General features: G+C 48.0%; 1 protein-coding gene across 1 annotated transcript; it reads left to right on the top strand.

Moving 5' to 3' along the window:
* Positions 1-887: 887 nt before the first annotated feature.
* On the top strand, positions 888-16,608 carry LOC115317108. Its single transcript, XM_029976658.4, has 9 exons — positions 888-1,069; positions 1,947-2,031; positions 2,137-2,928; positions 6,538-6,806; positions 8,288-8,387; positions 9,532-9,701; positions 10,594-10,723; positions 14,369-14,581; positions 16,324-16,608. Exons 2-9 carry the CDS (start codon positions 2,011-2,013, stop codon positions 16,459-16,461), a joined length of 1,833 nt encoding a protein of 610 aa, XP_029832518.3. The 5' UTR covers positions 888-1,069; positions 1,947-2,010; the 3' UTR covers positions 16,462-16,608.
* The last annotated feature ends 679 nt before the right edge of the window (positions 16,609-17,287 follow it).

Here is a 17,287-nt window from a genome sequence, read left to right as displayed (position 1 = left end):
CAGTACACCAATCGTACGACAGCCCCCCCCCCCCCCCCCCCAATTTTTTTTTTTTTTTTTTGTTTGCAAAATTGCATGAGTATAGTTGTGAGCAAATGATCGGTGTTTCGGCATTTTCTCTACGATTTTATTTCGATTTCAGTAATATTTTTGTAAACTACATCCAAAACTACTAAATAAATAATAATAGTCTTTTCTCTCTCTCTCTTTTTTCTTCTTGTACGTGGATTTGTGTACAAAAGCCACGAAGAAGACTGACACGATTATATCCTACATAACCATTCCATCTAGCAGCTGACAAGTCCTTCCTACAAAGCTCTCTGCTCGCAGTGATTGGTTCTTTCACCCTTTCCACTCGCCTCGATCCTCTCCAGCGTTCGCTCTGCTAAAGTGAAAAGAGTGGAGTATGTGAGAAAAGCATAAGAGTTAGGGCACAGGCGGGCTGGTGAATATTAAACAACAGAATAAAACCGGAGACACGGAACAAGAAGGACACACAAAGACACACATGTGGCACACACATCACCGTCTGAGACGGTGTTGTGTGCGTCCTTGTTCCGTGTCTCAGGTTTCATTATGTTGCATGCATCTTAATTGCCATTCTTGCAACAATGTGAAACTACTAATGCTTCATTTTGTACTTCCCTGTGAAAATGGTAACGGAATCCGGCTAACTCAGAAAGCCCCCTCGTCCCAACAAAATAGTCACAGATCTGATATTGTGCGTTCTCACCGCATTGGGCCAAGTTAAACAATGTGATTGACCCAAGTGATTCTTTTTTTTTTTTTTAACACCTTCGACTATTTTACACTGTGCAATTTTGTCCGGGAGAATACTGTCCTGCACCTGAAGATCAAGAGATCGATCAACCTTCCCACTTTCGTGCAAATCAGCTCAAAACACTGGGTCAGTGCGCACGTGACTGCGTGACTGATTGTGATTGACATGTGACGACAGCGCGCGAGAACGCAGTTAATTTCGGAACGCTGCGTGTTAGTGCCGTCCGCGTTTCTATCCTTTCGCACTTTCATCCTGCAGAACATTTGCTGTTGGTGTTGCGTCTCATTGGTAAGTTTCCTTTGTCATTAAAAGCACTGTCTTTTTTCTTCTAGCGCAAAAAAAACTAGACCACTGATGAACGTGTTTGGACAAGGCGCGGGAAGTTGTCTTTGTTTTATATGTGCCTCTCGGTGTCGTGTATTAATCGTAACCTTATCTCAGTTCGCCCACCATACTCCTTGAGTGATACAAAGTTGGATGAGTCCAAGCCATCGTCGATTGTAGCGTCAGGTCTTGATCATTCATTTTGCCACTAGACTCGCTCTTCTATATCGCCTTACACCCTAGTATGCACCGTCCATGTCATTTACACTCTGCAGCACTCTATAAACGCCAGACTACGAATTGCAGATAAAGAAAATCTTGCTTAACCAGTTCGTAGAGGTGGTATTCAATGACGGCCATAGCTGCAGCGCTGACTGCTGCTGAGCATGTGCTGACGCCACGCTTCCAGCATGCACATTGCACACTATCCAAATTGTCTTCTTTTGGGAGATCATAAATAAGAACTACCCCCGAGCACGCGCTGTGAGCGGTGACCTCAAATATGGCGTCCAGTGATTACCACCACCTATACATAGCTTGCATGGACGTCATTCGCGGCCCTGCCAGCATTTTATGCTCCGCGAACGTTTGGTTTGCTGTGTTAGTTTCACATCGCAGATGTTCTAGTTCGAAGAAACCAGTAAGTAGAAATAACCGTCAGTACCCAGCGGTGGCAACACTTGCAAGCTATGTATTCTTTTCCCTACTTCACCAAGGCGTTCATTCTCTTCTGTTTGTAGAGTACTATACCTTTTCTATTAAATGCAGTAGGGTGTCTCTGGTATGCAGCACCTGCTTCATTAGAACCCATAGCTAGCAAAAGGAAGTCCTGTTCATGCAGGTCCACCAAGTGGTCTTCATTGTCCACCTGACCTGCCGGATGCCAGAGCAGCAGCTGGGGCTGAATGGCTTCCGTCAAATCTCCCGTAAGTCTGAAGCTGGATGACTGTTGGAGGCTCTGTGTGAACAAGCCATAATCTTCCTCGGCACAGTAGCACACATCTAACAAGCACGTCTGCATCTCTGCACAGGGACAATTAATCTTGGGCAAGAAAAGGACCAGCAGCGATGCTCCACACCCGTGTCCAGTCGCCCTTCCCACTGCCGCAGCTCCTCGCACTCTGGCCTCGGAGCCATCCCGGCCTCAGGGTGTCTGTCCCCGGCAGCCCCATACCAGAATCGCAGCAAGTCTTTTCGGCGCTAACCCTGGCTTCGGGCAAAGCAGCAACGGCAGCAGCCAACCAGGCGAGCGGCTTTCCGCTTGTGAAATTCAGACCTCCGGCGACGGTGGAGCCAACGTCTATTCGATGGTGCCCTCCGACAATCTTGTCCGATCCTGCCTTGCCCGTGACGTCGAGAAGGACCTGACCTCGGAAGACGAGAGCGCCTCTTCAGACGGGGTGAGCACCCTCTGCGAGCTGCACGAAAACCTAGAGAAGGTAAACTTGTTTGCGCAAGACTGCCACCTGCCAGACGGGGGCCAGTTCACCGTGGACTCGTCCTGCGATAACTCGCCTGCAGCACAGTTACCGGACGCTCATTCACTAGCTATTCATTCGTGCGTGGCTGACTTGCCGGCCAACCTGTTGGACAAGACGCCAGTCAGCTGCTACGAAGCGCAGCGGTACCTTGGCCCGATGAAGCGTGGAGTGGAGGATGGTACGCCGTCTGCCAAGCGCAGTCGATGCACCCCTGACATGAGCTTGCTGCAGCTCAGCAGGCTGGCATCTCCGGCTTCGAGCGCAATGTATGCTGGGAGGGCTGGTGACTGCTTGCAGTGGAGCGGCCCCAGCACCTACCGGATACGCTGCCAGGATGATCTGGTATGTGGATTGTTCATTGTCTAAGTTAAATCGAGCTTTTGGGCTGAGCTTCTTCTTTAATCCGTGTAGTGCCTAAAATATTTGAAAAATTATTTCAGGGGAATGTCTTATATTCTCATTGCTTGTACTAGCCAGTGAGCATATGGCAGCGCAAAATTATTTGGTGCGACTTTTGAGGTGTAAAAAGTGACAAAGCATACACTTGTCACATGGACCATCTATGGGAGGTCGGTAAACCCACACTTATCAAAGCTCATCACAGATCCTGGGACAGCAATTTTATACCGCGCTTCGGGAAAAAAATGGGTTAATATCATTCGCTGTGATTACATTTATCATGACTGTTGTAACACTACCATACTAATATAGACAGGCACTCAGTGTTCCATGCCATGGTTCTATGGTCAAGCTCTATCATTTTCTCATATATTAAAAATCACGGGTACAGAAATTAAAATTCTCTAGTATAATGTGGAGGTCTACGTTCACACGGTTTGAAAGAAATATTAATGCTTGTGCACTCACGTTAAATGAATGATGGATTCCTTTGGAAACTTGACTTGTACCTGGCTTGACCAGGTAGCCAGCCACCATATCTATCGCTGCAGTTTTGCAGATAGTGCATTCTGCCACGAGGCGACTGTGGGTGCATGGCATACAATACAATTGAAAGCGTCAAAGAACGGTTAAAGCGGGAATTAAGACTCGGTTATCTTCAATGCAGCAAATATGGTGCTCACTGTTCTTTGCATCGATTAATCCATACTTCCAAGGGCTCTTTCTGCCTGTGTTGTTGAGATAAAGGGTGGCAAAAAGCTACCATAGTAACAAAACAGTGTGACTTGTAGAATTTTTATATAAACTGCTTCCTCCTTGTTGACCAGAAGAGTTCCTACTAAGGAGTTTAACACCTTGAATTTAAGAAAGTTGCCAGATAAAAGTTATACTATGATCATGTGACATTATTGTCCCATCAGCTAATGAAATGGTAGCTCACCTCTTGCTTCCAACCAATGCATTTGGTTGAAATCCAGCGGATGCCGTGCACATTCTCTGCACCTTAATTAATTAGTATTTTCTGGGGCAATCTTCAACTTCCTTTCGGAGCTGAGTGCTGCAGAGCCAGTTGTATCCCTCCTTAGTTCCCCCCCCCCCCTCCTTTCCTCCTTTTACTATTCTAAAACAACAGAAAAAATAAAACCTAAAAAGAAAAAAAAAATTTGGTTTTACAAAATTTTAAGTGTGTGCTTAGACCAGTGAAGGAGACAGATCCAATCAACCATCCCTTTAAACCCCGGGACATCACAAGATACCGAGTGTGTGTTGACATTAATCTGAACACGCACACCCTCCTTTTTTGTGAAATTCAGGATCGCCGAGAAGATACAGAGCTATGTGGTACCTTCACTACTTCGCAGGAAACTGAGAAGAGGGACGAAAAAATGTATCACAAATTGTTCCACATTGTGTTGCTACGTGAAACAATGTTGGTTCAGTGCCAGTGGTGCCAAACCACTTGTGCTAAACCAAGTGTTTAGTGGAGTTAGTGTTAGAGTTAGCTTGTTAGTAAGAGTTAGTGGAGTAAATGGTGCTAGCTCCACTAACTTGCGGTTACTCTTTCTGTGGCTTCACTTAATCTGAAAATCTAGCCTAAAAAGTTTCACTCTAAAACTTTCTACTTCGTGTCGAAACAAAGAGGGTGATGGCAGGGCATGATTGTAACTTTGTCCCACGAAGCCTCAATGTGCGACAATGATAGGGCAAAGCAACCATTGCTTACCTGGTTTATTACGCGACTAATCTCAAATTACGATACTTGGCACGAACGCCACATTTCACAGATGAGTGAAAACTGTTTAGGGGGAGTCGTTTCAGTAGGCATCTTTCATTTAATAAAGCCAGCCGAGGTGTAGACGGAGAGCATGTGGCGAGTACAGCATTTTCACGTCATCCTACAGAAACCATCACAGCGACACGAGTTTGCGATGCAACTTGATGAACAAAAAAGCTGTGCCGGCAAACCTTCCTCCGGTATCGACGGGCACCTTGTCTACGTGCTTGGCTCGACCAAGCATGGAGACATTAAACAGTTGTGGACAAAACAACAGGCGAATTCTTATGTCGTTGCACTGAAACTGCTGCGCACAAAGGCGGATACCAACATAAATTTGCGACGAGAGAGACATGGCTTGGAAAGGTTAAGCGCAGAAGAATCAATGCGAGAAGCCGGCAGCAGTGCGCCTGGCCAACCCCGTGTTGGCGACATCAGCATAGCCAGTGTCAGAGACAGCGTTTGTTCGTCAAGCATGCAAAGAGCACGTGATCACAGGCGGGAAGGAAGCGCGCTCCGTGACTAGCTACCCCCCCCCAATACGGGCGCCTACAGTCAAACCTGTTTATAACGAACAGCAGGAAACGCTACGATCAGTTCGATATAGCACAAACCATATGCAACGAACTTCCACGATGCGTTCGTAGTAAGGTGAGAGCTTCTTTTTCGCTCTCATCTCTTCGCTTCCGCCTTGTAAACACGCGCCAGAAAGTATTATTTTTTTTTTTTTTGCATGCATGCAGAGTTTGTTTTTTTAGCTTATCTCCCCTTCTAAATCGCAGAGTTTGTTTTTTTAGCTTATCTCCCCTTCTAAATCGCCTCTCTTCGTGGGATGAAAATGTATTTTTTCTGTGCGTGCATGCAGAGTATTTTTTAGCTTTCTCCCCTTCTGAATCGCTTCTCTTCGATCAATTTTGTTTGCAACTTGAGCTTTTGCAATTTTCTTTCTGTCGTACGTTTTTTTGGGGGGGGGAAAAGATGGGCTAGAAGACTATTGTTTGCATGTTTTTAGAAGCATTCCTGGGGGGAAAAGTTCGATATAGCCAAAATGTTGTTCGTTATAAAAAGTAATTTTTACATGCCTATTTATTTAAATTTTCCGCGAGTTCGATAAAGACAATAATTCGCTGTACGTGGGTTCGTTCTAAACGGGTTTCACTGTATGTCACAACACGGGCACCTGGAAAAGTTGAAATATTTGAACTCTAAATGTGCAAGAAAACATGAAAAAACGGAGCAGTGATGTCAGAACCAGAAACGAGAATCACACGGGTTTTGGCGCACATGTTTGGAATACGTGTCGGTTTGGACCGCACTTAAGGAGGCCACTGAAGGGCATATTGCGAGGGTTTTTGTGGATATATAATGACGTCGCAGTGCTACGTGACGCTGTGATGTCACTTTCACATTTATCACGTTACATGACATCATGTGACACCACAGTGTTGCATGACATCAGTCATGTGACATCACAATGTCACATGACATTGTGACATCATTGAAGCTGCGTGCCATAGACGAAAAAATTCTGACTGGCCCTATAAATGCTGTGCATTTAAAATATCAGTGGGTGTTCCTTGGGGAGTGTATCGTAGGTTTGTATATTTCGCACAGCACCGGAAATGCCGGGGGCTGTCACTCAAATGAGGTGTAACTCGGGGGTATAAGTCACTGCTAGGAGTAACTCAGGGGAGGTGTAACTTGCTGCTAAGAACACGTGGTGGCTTAAGCTGTGGGTAGAAGCCTGTGGTTCGAGCAAGCGTTCTGGTACCGTGCAGGAGCACAGCGCTCCCCTCTCGCTCGGAATCGTGGGCAGCCGATACGAAGACGTGGCAGAGGTAGTGTTCCGGCCGGTCCCTTCACCCGGCTGCAGCCCACCAGCGGTGGTGCCCGACTGGCCGCGGCGGCGCCTCGACTTCTGTCCCCGGCTGCCGACGCCGGCGTCGCCCTTGGCCAGCAAGCGTTGGCCCTACGCTCTGAGCTCCTCGGTGGGGATGGTGGACACCCACTGTCACCTAGACTTCCTCTTCCGCAAGCTTTCCTTCAAGTGAGTGATGTGAGGGAATTTATTTACATGGAATGTGTTTAAAGGGGCCCTGCAATCATATTTAAGCGTCTAGCTTTTTTGCGGTTTCCACATCTCTTGGGCTTCGGGCAAGCCAGCGGGCACGGAGAGAGTAACTAAATATCAGTGTGTCATATTTTAATCGGACGACGCGGAAACCTCTTCCACCTATAGGGGTGACCCACTCTGCCGAAAGCGCGCAAAATGTGAGGTATTTGGTCGTGGGCTTACTATTGGTCAGAGCCGCTAGAAGCTTCTTTCAGTGATGTGATTGCTGTGCCAATTGCGCCAAACTGCGCCAAAGAGCTAACCCTTCTACATCCTGCTACATTTTGCCAAAATAAGGGTAATCTGCGCCAAGCCTGCGCCATAACACCAATTTCGGTCACCTTTCAAAACCTAAACTACACCGAGTACCGTAATTGAGCATGCGTGTGTTGTGTGGTAGCCATGAGGCTACCACACGGCTACCACACAACACACGCGGAGTGCGGCAGCCGTGAGCGCTCGCTGAGCTCACTACCCCTCCTTTAGTTCACGGCCACTCAAGCGGCCAAAGACGTCATGAAGGAGGTTATTGTTTGCTTGTTTTTGTAATTTTAATTTGCCTTTAACTTTTAAAATAAAGCGAAATTCGAGAAAAAAAAAAGTTTAATTAAGTTACTACGTTTAGTGCGCTCAGGTTCGGTGCAAATTAAAAACCAATAAAAAAGTCCTTGCAGGGCCCCTTTAAACTACTTTATAGTATCAGAGCTGCCCACAAGTTTGCATTGTACACGACGACGTGCGAGGCTAAGCAGAAAGGTTACGACCCTCGTCTACGTGTGCCTGCCAGCCGGTCGACCGGTTGCCGTGGTGAGGGGATTCACTGGGGGAAAACCGAACAAGATCAACGACAGATTCGGTAGGTTTCGTGGAAAAACAGTGTTGTGGCTGTGCTGCGGTTAGTGCCGTGGATGACCAGCATGCTTGGCCAGATCTACCTACAGGAATCGAGAACCATTTCAGCATAACTTTACTGAAGTTTAAAGCTACAGACCCGGTGAGCCTGAAGCCCCTTGAGAAAATTCATGCTTCGTGTTTCCAAGTACTGACGATCTTTGTTGCGCAAACATGCGAAAGACGTGCCACGAGCAAATGCATTGACACCATGTGCTACCGAGAACCGCACGGGGCGTGCACCTCACACATTTAGGCATTTGTTGCTACTCTTAAGGCAGACACAAGCGCATCAAGGAGCTTCTGGTGAGCCAACAAGAGCACCGAACAACGCTTCGCAAGAGGGCACTCCTGTGAACCTCAGTCTTTTGGATCACTTTTACCAGGCAAACACACAACAAGTGCTGCTTGTTTTGAAAAATGCAGGCAAAGGTTTAAAGCCAAACTTTAGTTCTGCGAACGAAAGAACATTTCAACGTCAATATTTTTGTGCCACCACCTTCATTGGTTTGCTGCTGTTCCAGGGGCACCTTTGCCAAGTTCCGTCTGCTCAACCAAGACACCTTTCCCAGCTGCTACGAGGGATGCGTGGCCATCTTCTGCAACCCCCTCACCTTCGGCGACGTACGTGGCCCTTTGCTTTGTGCGGCCTCGTTTTCAAACCTGAACTGGCCGACCCACGGATATCAGTCTGATGTAGCTTGCACAATGGCTAGGTCTGCATAATTGGAGAATGCGCTTGCAAATCATACCTTAACTCAATGCTGATTGTCTTGTCGTGAATTCTAAAATATCAAACCAAAAACCGAAAAAAAATAAGGTTACTTTTCTGCAGACCTGAATGGAACGGAATGTAGCCAAAAGTACTGAGCGTTAGTTTTGTGTGCACGAGAAAAATATATAGTCAAAATATGCAGACGAGTGAACCACACCGATTAAATGTGACAAAGCCGCGGAACTCTGCCAAAAGACTGGAAAACCAAGGTTTTTCTAGCTCGAGAAAACTTTCCTCTATTCATGACTGGGAAATTTCCGCACCTGCGCTTTGGTCGGGTCTAGCATTGCGATTCCTATGTCGTGAACTGCATAACCTCCGGAGCCCAAAACAGCTAGGCTTCTTGGTTTTGTTGCAAACAATTAACGGTTGACAGCTTGGCTAGTTCTTTTTATTAACATGCAAATAGGAACTGGTATGGACCACTCTTCTTTTACTCCGTATCTGAACCGGACCTGAACCCTTTCTCCCGACCAGGAGCAAAAGCAAGAAAAAAAGCGAGCTCCCTGTTCCTTGTTGCGTCATGCAAATGCACTGCGACGACGGCAGAGACGCTGCACGCTACTGCACGCAGTTACACTGCCATGTTTACATTTAGTGGAGTTGCAACGCCAAATATAGAGGACTGTGCTCATGTTACGCTGTCACATTGTGCGATGCCACGACACGACGCAACCAGAAGCATCGGAACTATATGGGAGTTGGGGGGGTGACGGCGGGGGCGGGGGGAAGGCGAGTGACATTTTCCTCTCCCTCCCCACATGACACCGTAATGTGACGCAACACTAAATTCCCGCTACGTTTGGCAGCAAATTTCCCCGCTAAATTTACTGAGCCACGACGTACATGAAATGCATACGGGATCCGCCGCGAAAGCTTGCCAATGATAGCCATCGCCATTAAAGCGTTTCTTCCTACGGGTTTCCGTAGGATGCGTCGGTGAACTGCGCGTAAAATCGGGGCCAGTTTGTGTGACGCCACCTCTTCTGACAGCGGACGGTGTGGGAGGACCTGTTGCGCGAGGACGGCGTCTGGGCAGCCTTCGGGTGCCACCCGCACATGGTGCGCGACTACGACGAGGAGACGGACGAGCACCTCATCAAGGCGCTGGAGCACCCGCGGGTGGTGGCGCTCGGGGAGATTGGCCTCGACTACTCCCGCAAGTAAGTGCCGTCGCATCCAAGGTCATGCAGGCGTCTCTTGTGGGTGCACGTGCATTTGGCATGTACGAACGACTACAGTTGCCAACAAGATGGGAACATCAGGAGGGGAGCAGCAGTGAGCATCCTACCTCCGACAACGCTTTAGCACATGCACACAGCCAATGCATGGCGAAAGGCAAAGAGTGCGTGCTGGAAGCTAGTGGTGGGGGGGCCGCTAGCTTCAGCTAGTGAAAGCCCCCCTCACCCAGAAAAGTTCTGGCTACGAGCCTGATATAGTCGCGGGGAATACCCGCTGTGACGACATTCAAATGTGCCTCATAGGTTGTACATGCTCTGCATTTGCCGTGTACTTTGCCTACTCTGGTGCATGGCCGTGAACGTTGACAGCATATGCTAATGGGTGCCAAATCACTTGGCCGCATGTTCCAGCTGCAAGTTGAAAAGATGAACGCTACTAGTTTTTCTCTAAATGTTTTCTGCGACTGCTATGCGCGGCGAGGAAAATGAACGTATGTCTCGCAGGTTATGAACGTAGAGGATTAATTCGAAGTGATATTTATGAAAGTATGAAAATAGTGGCGCTGCCCCTTTAAACTGGTAATTCAAATTGCACGAGGCCTAATCTGAGATATTGCATTGGTTGATGGTGAAAGAATTTGTGCATCCGTTTTCTCTCGCTGACCCTCACTGATCCCCATCAACAAGTTTACTCATGCTGGTCTCTTCTTGGCCCATTTTTATTTAGTTTGCCTCCGTTTAACTCTACATACATTGAGTGAATCACGGGGGGGGGGGGGGGGGTATTGCTCAACCTAAGGTAATGGTCCGTGTTGCCATCCTGATGTCTTTTTGTAAAGACTGATGTGGGGGGGCGTAAACTTCTCGTTGCCAGGAACTTCTGCCAGCGGGAGATGCAGAAGTCGGTGTTCCAGAGGCAGATCACACTGGCCCTGGAACGCAAGCTGCCCTTGGTCATCCACTCGAGGGAAGCCACACAGGACACACTCAATATCCTCAAGGAGGTGCGTTCTTTTCCACTCGCGCTGTCATTCCTTGTAGAAAAAACAAAACGCAACAAAAAACAGTTTGTAAAATGTGCTTTGAAGGTTTTTCTACAGCAGAGCTATTAAGGGCTAGGTTCCCGAAGATCGTGTCCGGTACAAGACACTTGTCAACAAAAACGCCTCTGGACAGGTATTGCCATCTATAAGCGACGGCGGCAAGCACACAACCAGTATGGTTGCCGCCATCGCTTGTAGATGACGCCAACCTTTCCAGCTATCGTTGAACAATGGATAGTTGGGCGGCGCGTTAGTAGGAATTCATGGTAAGAAACAGTGTGAAAAACGGACGACGGCAAAGAAGCATACGTAACGAGCGCAGCGCTCATCACGTGTGTTTCTTCGTCCTCGTCTGTTTTGCGCGCTGTTTCCTACGCTCTTATCAGTTTCAGTTTGGACTTAGGATGAGTCGGCCGCGCGCCTTCTTGGTGAAAGAAGACTGGCTGCGGAAGGAGCGGCGACGTATGCAGCAGCGCGAATGGGTCCGTAATCGCTGCAAAGCCGCTGCTGCCTCGACTTCCATTGCGTCGAGCGCTTCAGATTCCCTTGCCAAAGAAGAGCACATTGCTCGCCTGGAAAGCCGCCGCCGAGAACAGAACCAGCGATGTAAAGGGCGCCGGCGGGCCAACGCCACGGACGCCGATCGTGCCACGGAGGCCAAGTGCAAGCGCGAGGCCCGGCGACGACCGCTCTTCACGCCGGCTGAGCAGTTCCCAGGCGCGACGGCGATGTTCCGGAGGGAGTTCGTGGATTACCCGTTTGGCGTCACGTGCGCCGTGTGCGACCGACTCTGGGTCGCCGGAGACGTATACACGATCGGCGGCGTGTCGGACAAGAAGAAGCGGGAAATGGGCGCGTGCGCGTTGCAGCAGTGTATCGAGTACAGCTCCGCTGGTCTTCCTTCTTCACGAGAGTGGAAAGGCTGAACGTTTTTTTTCTTCTTTCTTTTGGCAGTTTTGGTAGAAACGCACGTTTTGATGGTTCTCAACTCTGAGGCTCTCCAGTCAGACCTGCAAATATGCTACCTCTGCGCAGCGTTGAGGCTGTGGCAACATTTTCAGCCAAACACCAGAGGTTGTTTTACAAGAAAGTATACTATGCTCGGCATTAACTATTTTGTGCGGCATTGTTGAGGCCAGTGTAACTTCCTCAGTGCTGCAGCCCGTACTGCCGCGAGAGCCAGTGACTGTTTTAATGCGAGAGCATTAACCATCCCGTGGAGCGAGCCGACGTCATCAGCTTTTGAAGCCACACCAAACGGCACCTTCCCCTGTCCTGTCGTCTGTAGCAGAAATCTGATGGATAGGCTCCCATTGGCTGGCGCGTGTCATAGTTTCAAGGAACAAGGCTCCCATTGGCTCTCGCACGGCGTGGTTCCAAGGAACGCCACCGGAGAAGCCCTCTCCATGGCGGCGCAGTGCACGCAGCGGCCCGGCCGCTGGTAAGAGGTGTGGGCCTGGCCGCAGAGCCCGCTTGGGCAGACTCCGGAGGGGCTGCTCGGCCGAGCTCAGCGCCGCGCAACCACAAGCACAAATGCCGTCGGTCTCTCCCTTGGCAGTTGTGAAACGTGGCCGTCCACACCACTACGCCGCAGACGAACTAAGGGAGTGGAAGAACGACATTCATGCTTTCGCATTCACAACTTGTAAGAAGTGCTCAGGTATCCTTGGAATTTTTGCGTCTCATTCCCACTCGCTCTCGTAACTATAGCTCAGATGGCGTTGGAGCACTGCGGAAGCTACACCAGCCTCGACAATGTACCACAGAGTAGTTGATAATGAGTATAGCCTTTTACATAACAACAAGCCCTTTTCAAAATTCAGTCTGGTGATTGTGATCATTATCATCATCTCAATGTATGGCATCTATGGCAAACTAATGGTGGCCTACTTGAGGCTGATGAAAGGAGAAGTTGAAGATATACTACCAAGCAGATGACATTTGAGGCCCATACGTTTGAGAAGTCTGTTTAACACTACACACAAATTACATACCACGGCTGCGTTGTCGTTTATTTCGGAGTATGGTCCAATCAATCTCTCGGCACAAGTTTGGCTACAAAAAATAGGGGTGTACGAATATTGAAATTTTCGAATACGAATCGAATACGAATAAGACATAAAAAACGGGCTTCGAATATTGAATCGAATAGCGAATATGTGTCTTGTATTGGGCTGCAGCAGGGTAAAGATGCTTCTAGTAATGCACTCATTACAAATTACCATATAGGAAAATTAACTGCGCCGTGACATTTCCACCAGTAGAAAGACCCTTTAATCGGGAAGCCTGCAAAATTTCACTAAAGTTCGAAGAAGTTTGACTTATGGGCAGTGTTGCCCGGCTGCTACACGAATATTTCGAATTTTGGGAAACAAAAAGTTTAGAAAGTAGTTTATTTTATATTTTATAAAATGTTTACCAGTGTTTACACCATATAAAAGCGAAAATATGCGCTTTTATCGCTTTCATCAGTTAGTGAACCAGTGATGCCAATAAACTCAACAAATATTGCACTTTTCCTCCGCCAGGTGAATCAACTAGTTTTTTTTTCTTAATTTTCTTGCACTAAAGTAGAACTTCAGTCAAACTTTTGTCGAACTTAGTCGAACTTGAACCTGGGCAGGTTCGCGACATCCCTAGTTTTAACTGCGCAGGAGTGGCAGGAGTTGTTGCCAATGGCGACGCAAATGTTCTGCTCGCACCTAGCTTTTTCTCTTTTTTTTAATTTTCAAACATTTATATTAGAAAACATTCTCGAGATTTATTTTATATTTATATTTCACTCTTGAGGTTTATTTTATTGCATCAATTTATAGAACGCTCGATTACATCACATATTGCTATAAAAACGCCACAGAACAAAGGGCTTGGTGAAAAAGAAACTGAAACTGATCCTGTCTTGCTCCCATCGGACAGATAGAAACAAAGCAGACTGATAACGCACGCAGCATACACCTTTCTCAATGAATAAACATATCCATAGGGGAATGCGTGGCAAGCAGATTATTCATTACTTGCTAGAATATTCATAGTTTGTGCAAATATTCGCCGTTATATGCAATTTTCGAATCAAATGTTTCGAATAAGGAAAATATTCTATTTGTATTCAAAATTTCGATTATTCGCACACCCCTACTATAAAGCAATTTGATGGTGGAAATTTAATAGAGGGGCTTACGGGTTGCCATTTTGTATTAGTCAATTCTCGCGTTTGCGCCGTCGAAAGCGAAATAAATCTAGAAAGAATTACGAGGCGACCGAAGGACCAGTTCTTGTCCGCCGTCGACGCGTGAAAGTGCCCGACGAAAAACAGTTTCATGACTGCCATTAGCTCGCCAAAAGTGAAACTGCTCGTCGAGCCATGACATAGCACCGAACCGTGAGAAGCATAGAGGTAGGAAGCTTCTGGAGGCGACACGACACCACCAGAGGTGAATCCAGAAGCGTGGAGAGACACTCCCCCTATGACGACCAAAACAGGCGTGGTTTTGGTCATCGTTGGGGGCGTGTCCCTCCACACTTCTGGCTTCATTTCTGGTGGGTCCAGAAGCTTGCTACCCCCATGGTGAGAAGGGTCTGTCGTCTGAAGGGGGCCCGACCTCGCAGAACATCCCACGGGAGTACCCCGTCCACCGGCACTGCTTCACGGGGGACTGGGCGGAGGCAGTGGACTGGCTGGAGACCTTCCCGGGCCTCTGCCTGGGGCTCACCCCGCTGGTGGGTTTTGCCGACGCGGGGCCCCTCCAGGAGGTGGCGCGTAGGATTCCCCTGGACCGACTGCTGCTTGAGACAGACGCCCCCTACTTCCTGCCCCGGGCGGTGAGTTCTTGCACGCTGCCTGTCGCTTTTAGAGTCGCCGACGAGACGAAAATGGCAGGGAGGAGTTTTGATTGTCTCACCGCCGCGCGAGCTTCCCGCGCTTCAGCATCTTGCACGAGCCTCGAGCAAGCACACGCGGCCTCGAGGCACGGCAGAAGGCAACGAGCGAATGCTGGAGGCTCGGTTGTTCGAAAGAGATGCCCTGCCATTTTCATTTTGTCTGTTGCTATAATGCAAATGCGACATGGGCATTTCTTTTTTGCCTTTGACTTTTAAAGGGTATTTGTGCACACCAAAGCTTACTGTTTAGCTTACTGTTCCAATTCAGCACTTTTCACCAGACTACTAATAACAGCTCTTTCATGTTGTACTGCCACTAGAGTCTTGAAAGGCGGGGCAAGCTCCACTGAGCCGAAATTTGGATTTTGCAAAATAAGGCCGCAGAATCATTGAACGGGTCGCTACAAACTCAGACCTCCCTCATACACCGATATGTCAAGCAAGTGGCTGTATTTTAGGAAAAGAAGGGCACAATTAAGTGAGGAATGGGATGTCATGATCCTCCTGGAACAGTTGAGAATGAGGGGAAGCAACATCGCTTTTCTCCTCAGTTTGGTTTTACCAGCTTGACGGGACGAAGTGAGGAGGAGAGGGAACGAGAATCGTGACGTGACATGTCTCGTCAGCCTCGTCCATTTCCAAAAATACGTTAGAGATGTCGGAATGGTGCTTTTGGGTTCTGCAGCGTCCCGCCTATCACTCCAGTTTTGTGAGCTCGAAATTTCTATTCGGTATCCCTTTAAGGAGCGATTCCGTATCCCTTTACGGAGAGTGAATGCTAGAGAGGAATAGAGCAGGGAAGGAAACCAGCAATCCTGGCGAACAAGGAGCTTTGGGGAAGGGCCTTGTCTTGCTTTGCTGAACCTCCAACAGACTATGCATGTGGCACCTTGAGTCTATATGGTGTGGGTTAGTGCTTGCCTTTCTGGGGCACCACGGCTCTTCCTGGCCAAAATTAATGTTAATAAGATTATTATCGTGTAGCAGCAGCCAACTTCACTTAGAGTGCCCTCATGTGCACTTCGGTTACGGCGATGACATCCAACCAATTTGTTTGCGACACTTTTGTTCCTTTTTTGTTTTTGTTCCGGAGTGCGTCAAAGCGCATCTCCAGGCACGAGCTCTTGGCATCGACTGTGCTATGGCAGTATATTGTTACAAGCCATTTTTTAAAATTTTTCTCGAGGGCGCATGTTGTTGACATTGGGTACTTCAAAGAATGGCATCTCCTCAAACAGAAGGACAATGAGTCACCTTAGTTTCGGCATAACTTGGAAGACTGCAAAAGCTATGGCCCTGCGAGCCAATTAGAACCTCAAAGTGAGTCGCAAGTTGGGAGTATTTGTAGAGCACACCTGTCCTGTACAGAGCTGTTGCACGTTTCGCTCCTTTATTCTAATTAGTGAAGAAAGGTAAAAAACACAGGCGAGCTGGTGAATGGTATCCATAATAACCCTGAGACGAAGGAAAAATAAAAAAACGGACAGTACAATGAAGTCTCTATTCTCTATCTATCTAGATGTGTGTTTCTATCTAGATGTGTGTTTCTGCGGTGCGTAAATATGTATTGCCTAGCTTGAACCGAATAGTGTTTACTCCCGATAGCCTCCGGCGGGTAAAAGCAAACAGCAGGGCACTTCACACGCCGTAGCGCTGGGAACCAGTGGTTTTGCCTGTTGCAGGAGTCCGGAGCCATGCGCCAGTCTCACCCAGGCATGGCCATCCACGTAGCCCTCAAGGTGTCCTCCCTCAAGAACATTTCCGTGGAAGACGTCCTCAAGGCAGTGCGCGTCAACACGCGTCGCATCTACGGCATCTGACGGCGGTAGACGCAACACGTGGTCCAGCCAACCATGTGCGGCTCAAGTGCAATACGGCGCTGGCGGCCCCGGAAAAGTGCCCGGAGTCACGCGTCGACCAGGGAACATAGTCATCCGCGAAATACACAGTTCTTTCATTTGAACGTCTGTTTGAGACCTCCGTCCACGCTGTCCGACCAACCCTGGCTGTTTGGGGGGTCATGGCACTTTGCCGAGCGCAGTCCATCCTAAGCAATGATACTTTAAGGAGCCGACTTTGCTCCTCGTGCGGTGCGGAATGACAGTTGGCCCGTAGCTCAATTTCTGCTGTGAAATCGTACAAATAAAGGCTGATCATTTCATGACACGAGATGTGCGTGGCCCTTTCGGAAAGCTTGCCGCCGGAAGTCGGGTGTTGGACGATGCTATTATCCAACATCCTGCAGGTCTGCATGCCACGGAGGCGCCAAGACACCGTGACCATGATGCCATGATTTGACTCTGGTACACTGAGTGTGTCTGCGAATGTGGAGGTTCTGCTATAGTCACCGTAGTGAATGAGTCCTTGCAGCCCAAAGTTTAAGTAGCAGCAGATACTTTAATTGACATATGATTTGGGAAGACTTGCCTTCTTTAAATGCAATAACCAAAACAGCACAAAAAAAAAGACCAGGAAAATAAACGAGTTAAAAAGTTTAAACCACAAGAAATAAAATACAAAAAAAAATTCTTTATAGACATGGTTATGGCAATTGTTAGAAAATAAAGCAATGGAGTACTAAATATAAAATGTTCCTTCCTTGCCCCTGAAATATATAAAGAAAAATATTTATAGCAAAAATGAAAC

Source organism: Ixodes scapularis, unplaced genomic scaffold, assembly GCF_016920785.2.
Source record: "Ixodes scapularis isolate PalLabHiFi unplaced genomic scaffold, ASM1692078v2 PGA_scaffold2__306_contigs__length_199485367, whole genome shotgun sequence".
NCBI lineage: Eukaryota > Metazoa > Arthropoda > Arachnida > Ixodida > Ixodidae > Ixodes > Ixodes scapularis.
Note: the sequence above shows the minus strand (reverse complement) of the source record. Positions and strands in the feature narration are given on the sequence as shown.

Bases quoted from the DNA above. Each gene is read 5' to 3' on its own strand.
- LOC115317108 (XM_029976658.4), top strand. From the start codon at position 2,011: ATGGCTTCCGTCAAATCTCCC. The intron at 2,032-2,136 runs GTAAGTCTGAAG...ATCTCTGCACAG, and splicing joins TGGCTTCCGTCAAATCTCCC to GGACAATTAATCTTGGGCAA. The intron at 14,582-16,323 runs GTGAGTTCTTGC...TGCCTGTTGCAG, and splicing joins CCTACTTCCTGCCCCGGGCG to GAGTCCGGAGCCATGCGCCA.